This window comes from Tachypleus tridentatus, chromosome 7 (assembly GCF_004210375.1).
Source record: "Tachypleus tridentatus isolate NWPU-2018 chromosome 7, ASM421037v1, whole genome shotgun sequence".
Classification (NCBI taxonomy): Eukaryota; Metazoa; Arthropoda; class Merostomata; order Xiphosura; family Limulidae; genus Tachypleus; species Tachypleus tridentatus.
In genome coordinates this window covers 163312578-163324972 of record NC_134831.1, presented here as the reverse complement: position 1 = coordinate 163324972, position 12395 = coordinate 163312578, and the positions used below count along the sequence as shown (strand labels likewise).

The 12395-nt window shown below is 35.3% G+C and overlaps 1 protein-coding gene and 1 long non-coding RNA gene across 2 annotated transcripts in view; one reads left to right on the top strand and one right to left on the bottom strand.

Moving 5' to 3' along the window:
- Nucleotides 1-12395, bottom strand: part of LOC143258208 (uncharacterized) — a 309532-nt gene that overhangs the window by 189959 nt on the left and 107178 nt on the right. The gene's annotated exons all lie outside the window — the stretch shown is intronic.
- LOC143258205 (eclosion hormone-like) lies at nucleotides 1059-5409 on the top strand. The gene is made up of 3 exons (XM_076517204.1): nucleotides 1059-1240; nucleotides 3407-3540; nucleotides 5066-5409. The coding sequence occupies exons 2-3, from the start codon at nucleotides 3443-3445 to the stop codon at nucleotides 5208-5210; spliced, it is 243 nt and encodes an 80-aa protein (XP_076373319.1). The 5' UTR covers nucleotides 1059-1240; nucleotides 3407-3442; the 3' UTR covers nucleotides 5211-5409.

Genomic DNA, 12395 nt, shown 5'->3' with positions numbered 1-12395 from the left:
ATAAAGGTTGTTTTCCACAGCTAAGAGAAATAGATGTAATTCAAAGACTTCTCCTATACGTCTTAAACATATTATTTAGACTAAATTAAACAAAAATATTTCATGACTTTACACTCAAAAACAGTTATAAAAATATACTCTAAGCTGAAATAAACTTCGCTCTGATTAAACTGGACTTGTATGAGAAATGATATTTCAGGATCGTATGATTTTGCTATTTTATGTGATATTACTTCATGAGCACACAACTGTGCTTTTATATGTGATATTACTTCATGAGCACACAACTGTGCTTTTATATGTGATATTACTTCATGAGCACATAACTGTGCTTTTATATGTGATATTATTTCTTGAGCACACGACTGTGCTTTTATATGAGATATTACTTCATGAACACACGACTTTGTTTTCTTTAGCAATACCAGAAAATTACTATCGAATGTAATTTTTTGATTAAATCAGAAAATCTCAGCTGGCATATATAAAGTTATTATTTCACTCAGAACGAGAAATCAGTTCATATCTTCAGTGAATGATCTTCTGAAACAACTTAATATGTAAGTGTTAGGCGACAAGGAGATGGGAGGAGTTTGACTGACACCTAGAGGTCACTGTGAGTCATCAACTGGACCTTTGATCCCAGCAACCAAAAGGAAACATTATAAGATCTCTTGTAATCACCTATATACATTTACTGTACTTAAAAAAGGTTACTGAAGACAAGGTAAAAAGTACTGTCGTTAGCAGTGAAAGAATAAACTAGTTTACTAAAACCAAAATAACTGATGTAGCAGTGGAAATATTTATCACAGTGAGACAATACGTCGAAGAAGTTTATTGGGCAGTTTAAACATGTGACCGCACTGTCCAACTTATTCTTCAACATAAAACATACCGGGCTGTAGCCTCCAAAGACCGGTAACTAGAACACAATTATGCGATGTGGATTGCGAATGAACATTTTGCACATGCTCCTACAGTCGGTTTTCAGCTGACTTGCGTTTGTTCCCACGTTCAACAACAGTTCTCCAATCGCCAGTCTTTGTCTTTACCGCTTCTATCATGAATGGTCGTTACATCTTTATAGACTAAATATGCACAATGACATTTTGTTAAAGGAGTCAACAGGGAGTTGCTATAAAACAGAGTAAAAGGTGACTTATTTATCCAGAATATTCACGTAGGGCTAAGACATCAAATCTTCCTTCTGGAAAGACTCGTACTTCTTCGCTTTCAGGTCAGTAAAGGTCACTAGATATAATTCTCGATTGTTATTGGACATTTACCAAAATATCAGTCTAATGACATTTACTCTTCAAAATCAATTCGTGTAACTTCCATAGGAAACATTTATATTTCTCTAATATGAGAAAACAAAACTGAAACTAACATTATCATTTTTAAGTACCGACTTTATAAATGGATAACTTCGTTTTCGACAAGTTTATCTTCCTAAACAATCTTAACAGGTATTCCATGTATTACTGCGTTTTAAAGAATAAATTAAAGACAGAAACGATAAAACAAAAGTCTATCGCTGAGAAAGATCTAAGTTTATGGGCTTACATAGCTGATGTAAGCAAATGATGAACTCGACGAACATTAGTGGGTGTTCTCCTACCCAAATGCTCAAAGCATTGAAATCGGTTGTTCTTTTGTTTTAACAACAGAGTTTAATTTATTCATACACTTAACAGGAAGTATTCTTTAAGAATAGCTCTTGGTTATCATGCTATTGTTAAAATACCACATGAAACTATTTGATTAGGATTTGATTTAAAAATGCTCTAAAATACATCATTGGACTAAGAAACCGTATCCATTTCAGATTTCATAACAATTGACCTTGGAATCTTTGTCCTAGTTGTTTTCTTCGGTTTTATATATTTGATTCTTTGTATATTATTATGTTATTTATTCGGCTTCGTAAGGAAATACTTAATATATTTCAGGTAATCTTGTTCAACCTTAGGATCGAATATAAAATGAAAAACTTTAAACGATAAACTCAATAAATACTTCTAGAAAGTCGAGTTACTGATCAAATTAGACAAAACGAGCTTAATTTTTTGTACATATATATATATACTCCATTGATACAAGCGCTACAGTGGTTGAGCAATTGAAGGGACGGACTATAGGGTAGGCAAGTAGTGATAATTGACTGTTTCTTTTATAATGCACCCTTAGCCTATAAGTGTGGAGCGATTTTTTTTTTTTTATTTCTTGCAAGAACGGGACAAGAGCAACAAAGTCAATGGTTCACATTTCGAGCAGGCTTCCCATTAGGCTGTGCCCGGACTAATAAGAAAATGGAAATAAGAAATGAACATTATCCCTAATTACCTACGTTAACTACAAGCTTTTGGTGTTTTCAACTTTATGTAATGCATGGGACAAACGAATAGTGCTAGAACACCAAGGTATAGCCATAGACGTACATAATTTAGAACTTCTGAACAGTGAAGGATAACCAGTGAGAAGCATCCTTCGCCTACATGGTCACTGTTAAATAGTGTGAGTGATTGCCACTCTTATAATATGTCTTCAACAAAACAAGAAAGAGCATGTTCAGCGGGATATCGCAAGCTTAAACCTTGGGCTTTTTGAGGCACATTCTGACACAATAACACTAAGCAATTTCAAGCCTTTTGAATAATAAAAAAACAAACTACGATTGAAAGTTCTTACTTTCCAATAATACGTAACAACGCTCTCTTTATATGAAAAACAAATCTTTGTTCTAGACTTGATAATCCGGATAAACATGACTTTATGTAGAATTCACAAAGCCCTTGGTGAGAAGAGCGCATATACATATAGTCCATTGTGTAGGTTTCCCTAAAATAAACAAACTGCATTTACCTCCCTGGTGGCTTGTGTTTCTTTATTTCGCGCAAAGTTACACGAGGGTTATGTGCGCTAGCCGTCCTTAATTTAGCAGTGTAAGATCAGAGGAAAAGCAGCTAGTCATCACCGTCCACCACCAGCTCTCGGGCTTTTCTTTTACCAATTAAAAGTGAGATTGACCATTACTTTATAATGCCTCCATGGCTGAAAGGGCGAGCATACTTGGTGATGGGAATTCGAACTCGCAACCATCAGATTACGAGTTGAATGCCTTAACCACCTGGTGGATCAGCAGTAATTCTGAAAGTTTATAATGTTGACAATTGGGTTTCGATATGCAGGTGGGTCGTGTTGCTTTGTACTTAAAGTAACTAACTAAGTAACAAGAATAGCTTTATTTAATGTGAAAAAAAACTGTTTTCCTAATTTCACTTGGAGATAAGATGGCCAAAAAATGAAAAAAAAATGGTAGTTTTTTCTTCTGAAACTTCTAACGATTATTACTAAAAGTACGTTATTCTGATTAATAAATTTTTGTTATTTTTTTATATAGACTGACGTCATTACATCGTAGGCAAAGACGTTCAAAATGAACCTAAGTATCCTACACGCTCGACTGGTAACTTTCCTTTTCTTAATCATGACGTCAGAGCTTGTTGTGACAAAATCTGTTGGAATTTGCATAATGTAAGTTTGTTTGTTTTTATCGACTTTTGATATAATTTCCATTTTGTTCAGTTACCAGTAGTTTTTCTTACAAACATATATTCAAGTATATTAGTCTGAGGGAAAGAGAGAAAGTCAGGCTGTTATTATTTTCTATATATTTGTGAATGTAACGAATATATTCATTTTCTTTTCTGGCCCGAGTATATCCTAGTATTTAGTATTTAAGGGTCTAAGGTTCGAGAATGAATTCGGTTGAACACGCTTTGCATTTTCAAATGTGGGAGCGTTATGAAGTGGCAGCCAGTTACTTAGTTTAAAGAACCCTAATTTTTTTTTTTTTTTAATGTGGATGGTGGTAACTGATTAGCTGCCTTTCCACTGGTCAATAGTACAAAATTATGGATGGCTACTCCTTTATCCTACATACCGTGATCTGGCTGTTTAGTCCTCATGCACATCAGGTGCTGTTCAGGTTGCTCAGTTAATTTCAATTTCTACACAACTATTATAGCTAATCTTGTATATCATGGCTCATAATTCTAAAAAGTTAAATTGTTTAAAACAAATTTTCTACATATACCTTCCATCTCAGCGTTAGGGTATCCCTCGTTTCACAGATTAAGTTTCTTGTAATTACTTTGGCTTTCAGAGGATTTTATTAAGTTAATTAGTTTTTCTTTGTACCAAGTGGGTCTAGAGACAGTTGTGTTTGCTTATTTCTTGATCATTAGCAAAAACAATTTCCACGTGATGAAATAATTAACAGGTGTAGTTTGATACATGAGCTAGGCGTAACTTTTACACTTTCTTAAATAAGACTGATACATTACTAGTAAATGGGATTTTTTTTTTATTTGGTTGGAAGCAGAAGCAAAAAAAGTAATAAAGCTGTCAACTCGTAATCTGAGGGTCGCGCGTTCGAATCCCCGTTACATCAAACATGTTCGCCCTTTAGCCTTGGTGGCATTATAATGTTACGATCAATCCCACTATTCGTTGGTAAAAGAATGGACCAAGAGTTGGTGGGGGATGGTGATGACTAGCTTCCTTTCCTCTAGTCTTACACTGCTAAATTAGGAGCAGCTAGCGCAGATAGCCCTTCCGTAGCTTTGCGCGAAATTCAAAAACAAACATTCCCTACAACCCGTAATTGACCCCCCAGTGTATTGTAATTAAAATGAGAGTTATGTGCGTGTGTAATTATGCTGAACTATTCTACAAGTTAGAATACACTAGGCCTAAACTACGTTTTCTTTTGAAGTCGCAAATTGCAAGACACATTAGTTTTGTTTTTTGTTTGTTTGAAGCTAAGCACAAAGTTTCACAATAGGATTCCCCTTGCTCTTCTCACCACGCGTGTCTAAACCCAGTTTCTACCGTTGTAAGTCTGCAGACATACCGCTGTGCTGCTAAACAAGGTGTTCTTATTAGAGTTATATGGTCACTGTAAAATATTAGAATTTTACAACGTGCACATTGGTATGTTGTCTATTTGAAATTGATTTTTTTGTTCTAAACTTGTAATGTTTTGTTTATTTCTTAGAAACTGTGGCCAGTGCAAGAAGATGTACGGAGGTTATTTTTTGGGTCAACAATGCGCTGAAGAATGCATCTCTTCCGGTGGTCAACATCTTCCTGATTGCAACGATCCTTCTTCCATAGGACGTTATCTTCACCGGCTCTTTTAAACTTTACTGGTCATGTTCTATTAGGCCTAAATATATATGTTTCAAACATATTGTTTAATTTTTTAATACCCTCAAATATCTGTTTACCTTGTGATGTACGGCCGTATAAGACGAATTAAAGTTTGCAGTTAACAAATCATTAAAATTATTCTGATGTCATGTGTATTTTACATTAAAAAGGTTGAGACTTTCAAATATTAGCCACATGTGTATCGCGGTATAAATCTGTATAATAAAACAACACTGTTAGATCTGACACAGACATAAGTCGTTCAAGATGTCGTTTACACTGAACTTAATCAAATCAGTATTTTCTGGTGTTGACGAAAAAAGTTTGTTTAGAGTGATTAAGAAGCAAGAAACTCTGGTGAATCCTGCAGATAGTCTTAAAATTAGTTTCAAAACTTAAAGAAAACATTTATAAAAAAAACTAGATGAATGTAATAACCGAAGAGACACGAGTAGGGTGATTAGTACAACCCAGTCTGTGAAATAATCCAATCTGAAATGTGAACAATGAAATTATCCAGCTGCGATGTTAACAATGAAACAATATGGTCTGTGATGTTCTTCCATTCGGTTACGATCCATAACGTGTTGTAAATTAAGATAGAAAGATGTCAAGTTACTCAGTTATAATCCATGATTGATGCCTTTAAAGAGGTATGTAGTGTGAAATCGTTATGTATGTATATATATAGTCCGAAAAGGTCAGACAAACACGAAAATATGATTGACATCAAACAGATATTAAAAAAAGCACAAACTTGACAACGGTTATCCTTCATATTAACATGATATGGGTATTAAAAGCGGACACATATTATGAGGATTATTATCCATGTTAACATCAGCTGGATATTAAAAAGATACACACGTGACAAGAATTATTGATTATTTGTTTCGAATTTCGCGCAAAGCTACACGAGAGCTATCTGCGTTGGCTGTCCCTAATTTAGCAGTATAAGATCAGAGGGAAAGCAGCTAGTCACCAACACCTATCGCCGACTCTTGGGCTACTCTTTTACCAATGAATAGTGGGATTGACCGTCGCATTATAATACTCCCACGACTCAGAGGGCGAGCATGTTTGGTGTTACAGGGATTCGAACCTTCAACCTTAAAAATTATAGTCGAACTCCCTAACCACCTGGCCATATCGGGCCGACAAAGATTATTATCCACAATATCGTGAATTCGGTTTTTAAAAAGAAATACACACGATAAAATGTATGCACACTAGCTTTGTATTTATAAAAATACTTCGTCCACGAACAGTAGACGTCTCTGTCCTGGGCCCTGGGCTTAATGCCTGAATTTACGAATAATTTTACTTAAAATTCTGTTAAAACGTAAAGAAACGGACAATGAAACACGTTATTTTCATACCGACCTCATTTACAAACCAAATAAAGGTGGTGTTACACATACTCAGTCGAACACCAGCTTTTCCACCAGGACTTAATTTAATTGGTTTAGTATTCAGTGAAATGTTTGATGTTTACTTCCGTGAACAATTGGTTCTTTAATTCCTGTATAATGTTCTTGCAGTATAAATAATGTTCTTATGAACTTGAAATAATTTTCATGCGAAATACCCGTGAATAACAAGTGTTCTCAGTTAGGTAGTTATCACCATTAGATTCCATCAAGGAACATAGGGCCGCAATCGCTTGCGGATTCTTCAACAGGTATTTAAGTTAGTAGGTTGTTAGCCCACTGCACCGAGCCGTCCCTAATTTAGTAGTGTAAGACTAGAGGGAAGGCAGCTAGTCATCACCACCCACCACCAACTCTTGGGCTACTCTTTTACCAACGAATAGTGGGACTGACTGTAACATTATAACGCCCCCACGGCTGGGAGGGCGAGCATGTTTGGCGCGACGCGGGCGCGAACCCGCGACCCTCGGATTACGAGTAGCACGCCTTACGCGCTTGGCCATGCCAGGCCCGTTCTCAGTTAGTGTCTCAAAAAAAAAAAATGCTCATAAAATACAGTAACAAGTAAATGAAACATAACTTCAATGTGTAGTAAATGAAACATAACTTCAATGTGTAGTACATACAACTGGCTACGACACCTGTTATTTAACTTCTTCAAACTAGTTCCTATCCCCTTGCTGTGATATAAAATTGACAGCAACCAAATTCTACTATTCGGTCAGACAAAAACAACCCAAGAGTAGGCTGTAGAAGCTGTTAAGCCTTTTCTCATTTGTATAAAACCAAAATTAGAAACAACCAAGCGCAGATAATCAGTTGTGTGTGTTTGTGATCCATGAATATTCACCTCATATCTCTGTTTTGCTCTGTTCTGTCCCCTTTGTAAGGCTCCTCGTGGATTTGTAATTTTCCCTTCTGTATTTAAATATAGATAATATTTATTTTATTTAAATAACTTAGAGTGAAAAATGGGAAGAAAAAAGATTATCTTAGTTTTTTGAAGTTCTAGAAAGGCAGAGTAAAACAAAACTGGGGTTCCTGTTCTACAGTATGGTGTGTTCTATATCTTTCATGACAAACTTAAACTGTTTTTTGCTGCCCGTTATTGATAAATCATGGAATTTGTTTCTCTTAATGTACAATTATTTGAAACTTTTTTGATATTGCTAATTTTGCATGTTCTGATAATTTTCTGATATAATAAAACACGAGTAGAAAAGGACACGGAACAAGTGAAGACATAATTAAAAGCATCACGTCAACTGAGCACATGATATTCAAGTTCTCTAGGAAAAGTTACATAAACAAAATTCATGCCGGTTGATTTGGTTTTGTTTTACTTTACTGGCTTTATCAGCGGGGAAGAGTTGTCAATTTTACTTTTACGAATTTTCAACCCCAGCCATGTGTTTTTGTTCTCTAAATGATTTAAGGCCTCGTTTTGTTTAATTACTAAAGTTTTATTACAATATGAGCGTACAAAAAAAGAAAAAGTTTATAGTTTATATTTAGTAGAGCATGTGTTCACAATTCCAAAGAGTTTTTCTCTTTCAAAGGAATGCTTTCTGTAGTCTACAAAAAGTTAGAAGAGAGAGAAAGGGAAGTCAATAAATATTAAACGACATCTCTTGTGTTGTGATGTTATTATTAATTTTTAATCATGATAATAAGGCTACTTTAATGTTTTAGATGTCTGTAATTTCTTAACCAGTACAAAGTGAAAAAGAAGTCAATAAATCACAACATTTTATTTGGCAAACTTTAATTGAACACCAGAGTTTCTCTTCAAGATATTTAAATGTTGTAGAAGAACAAGGTGTAATCCAGGAAGATTTCAGGCATACAAACAATAAGTAGATATTCACTCCAGTCTGTTGAGGAAGGATGAAATCGTTTCAAAATCGTTGCAGTCAGGCATCATGGTACCACCAAACTGGACGCAGGCTTCAGCACACTCTTTCCCTTCGAAGTGGGCCCCGTAGATCTGTTTACACTGTCCGCAGTTCTTGATGCACAGCGAAACGCGGTTAAACCCTTCGGCCACGTGGTTGTCATAGCAACAGATCAACAACAGGATCAGATATGTTTCGATGGAGGTGCTCGAAGTAACCATCTGCTCAAGACGAAACAGAAAATAAAATCGACATGTTAATATTTATCAACATATGATTATCAATTGAAAAAGAAAGTATTGGAACCACGATGGAAAATAGAGTTGATTATAAGTTTGTTTGTTTGGAATTAACCTCAAGACTATACAACGGGCTATCTAAGCTATGAAACTAGTATAGAAACCCGGTTTCTAGCGGCGTGAATTCGCAAACGTGAATATATATATATTACTTTTCTAAATTTATTTAAACATTTGTATAGCAGACGAATGATTATACTGCCCTTGGGAGGTGCTGCATTACTTACTTGATATTTCAAACAGATAAACTTTTAATTATTGAAGTGTCAACATTTAGTCACAATAGACAAACAATCTATGGCTTCATTTATAGATTTCATTTAACAATAGCAGCTATTATTCTGAATGAGGTGTCATTAGTTCTTGGAAAGTGTAGCTTGACTTGTTTATGTTACATTTGTGGTTCGGAATTAGTAGAACATCGTTATCCATTCAGTCTGTGAGACAGACGTAAGTTCTAAAACAATAGATGTCAGATTTGTAACTTTGAAATTTTAATTTCAGAAAGTTCTAGTTTAATTCGTGCTTCGCAATCAGTCAATCAACGTCGGTATTTAGGTCGCAAACTGCAGGAGGTAGGGGTCAGAATCAATTTTGTAATAACAATAGATGCTTGGTTTGAATTTTGCGTAAAACTGCACGAGTTCTATATGTGGTAGCCGTCAGTAACTGAGCTGTGAAACACTAGAAGGAAGGCAGCTAGTTATCATCACCCACAGCCAACTCGTGGGATACTTTTTTTATCAAAGAATAGTAGGATTTACCATACACTATAACGCCTCAACGGCTAAAAGGACGAATATGTTTGGTGATACGGAGGATTCGAACCCGCGAGTTTAAGACTGTGAGTCGAGCACCCTAACCACCGGGCTACAATAAAGTTTATTAACTCTGATTATTATCCTCTTTAATAATTCTGGAAACTACTGAAACAAAATCTAGGGATGACTTTACATCGATTATAAACCTTGCAAAATCTAACCCAGGCTTCCAAACTACGGGTCTAGAACCTTGTGGGGGCTGTGAGAAAGTGCCATAGGGGTCGTAACAAATTTACAACACACACAGTATTGGTAAGATACTTAATATTTATAGATCCTTTGGGTGGAGGATTCAGTGAGGAGTACTATGAGGGGGCTGAAAATTATTTGGAGTAAAATGCATAACCCATTGTCCGGGGATCTCACTTTTCATTCAATGTTACTGAAGCAATTGTCTGAGGTATCAAATCTCCTTCCCTCGGTTGGACAACAGTAAATCTAACGATTTATAACGTTGAAATCAGAGATTCGATTCCCCTCGATAAACATGACAGATAGTCAGATTTGAATTTGCTACAAAACACATATACACACACATGTTAAATTTCTAATGTTATTAAAACTAATGTCTCCTGTTTCTAAGGAAAGGCAATAGCTAAGAGAGTTTTCTATATATTGTTGTACGTTAGAGATTTTGATTATTTTTTGTTTGAAATTAAGCACAAAGCTACACAATGGGTTATCCGTGCTCTGCCCACCACGGGTAACGAAACCCAATTTTTAGCGGTGTCAATCCGCTGACATACCATTGTGCCACTAGGGGGCTAGAGGTTTCAGCTTGAGAACTTCTTTGCTCTGTTCAAAACTATGAACGCGCAGGATGTAAAGCTTTTATCTAAAACATTTGATAAAGATTAAATGCAGCTCAAACCATCTGCATGCTCAATAAGAGCGAGTAATAAAATGTATAAAACTTTTCTAGTTGAAGTAGAAAAGAAACAGAAAGAAATTATTTACTCACTTTTCTACCTAAGTTCGGATACTACTAAAAACTAAGTTTTCTGGTCGTGATTGATGCTTTTGTCCCTCTGAGCGTAGACGTCAGAGTTAGGAAACAATTTAATTGGGTGATGTTACGTCTTTCTCTAGAAAGTGGGTTCCTCGTCTTCAAGTTGAAGAATAGAGGTGTATTTCATAGATCTCAAATAATCTAAGTTCATATGTCACAAACTAAAACAGCATATATTAAATTCGTCTTCTTTTTTTGTGTATCCAGAAGACGAGCTTGTACATTCTTATGCGTAAAAATCACGTCTTATTTGTTAGGAACCAGAACTCGTAAGCTGTTCGGTTTCAGTTACATGAATTTGTTGATTCGCTTAAAGTGACTTTATGTGACATACTTCGCGTTATTTTAAGAGAAACAAAATGAAACCCAAGTGTACATATACATTTAAGAATTGAAAGTAGTATAACACTAGAATAAATATCGTTTCATAGTAAATATATATATATTTCAATTTTTAATACCACTAAGACAGTTATACAAATGATATTGTGGCTAATCTTTTACTGGTGGCTTGCTTACACTATTTATGATTTTGAATACTAAAGTGCTCATAACTTTAAGATGAAAAAATTGAATAAAAGGTATTAGCATTTTGTGGTACTTAAGGAAAACTTTACGTGTGTGTAACCTTCAAAAATGTAAACTTGAACATCGGTTTCCATCGAATAGTTCACCTTTCTCCACTTCCAATAATACAATGTGGAATGTTATACTTCAGCCTAAGGAACCATACACTGTGGGTCCTCTTGTTTCGTGAAAATTCTTGTATTTCATTGGTTTGAGAGAGGTAACCGAAATCTCATTTCTGGCAGCAAACCCCAGGACTTTGTGTAACCTTCGTTGAATAGTATTTCAATTTTAACAATAAAAACAAACTGTTAAATAACATTATTTCTGCGGTGATTTTCCTTAAAAACCAAATACGGGTGGTGGTGGCGTTATGCATCTTCAGTCGAACTACTTTGAATTCTACATTTACACGGGACTTAATTTGCTGTTTGAATACCAAGCGACGTCTTTCGTGTTCTGATGTTATTTTGAATTTATAATCAGGATAATAAGGTTACTTTAATGTTTTAGATGTCTGTAATTTCTTAACCAGTACTCAGTAAAAGAGAAGCCAATAAATCTCGACATTTTATTTGACAAACTAGGACTTTAGTTGAACACCAGAGTTTTTCTTCAAGATATTTAAATGTTGTAGAAGAACAAGATGTAATCCAGGAAGATTTCAGGCATACAAACAATAAGTAGATATTCACTCCAGTCTGTTGAGGAAGGATGAAATCGTTTCAAAATCGTTGCAGTCAGGCATCATGGTACCACCAAACTGGACACAGGCTTCAGCACACATGCCCCCTTCAAAGTGGGCCCCGTATATCTGTTTACACTGTCCGCAGTTCTTGATGCACAGCGAAACGCGGTTAAACCCTTCGGCCACGTGGTTGTCATAGCAACAGATCAACAACAGGATCAGACATGTTTTTAAGATACTAGAAGTGACCATCTGCTCGAGAAACGAGACGAAACAGAAAAGAAAATCAACAGGTTTAAAGTTCAGTTTTTAATATACGATCATCAGTAAACAACAGAAAAGTAAAGTGTTTCTATTACGATAGAAAATAGAGAGAATTATAAGCTTTTTTCTTTAAAATTAAACTTTAATTAGTTAATGTAATTAACTTGTAACATACTCTTCTGGTTGAAGTAGGAAGTAAAAA

Excerpts from the sequence above, each read along its gene's own strand:
- LOC143258205 (XM_076517204.1), top strand. The coding sequence starts at position 3,443 with ATGAACCTAAGTATCCTACACGCTCGACTGGTAACTTTCCTTTTCTTA. Across the intron at positions 3,541-5,065 it reads TCTGTTGGAATTTGCATAAT|AAACTGTGGCCAGTGCAAGA; the intron begins GTAAGTTTGTTT and ends TTTATTTCTTAG.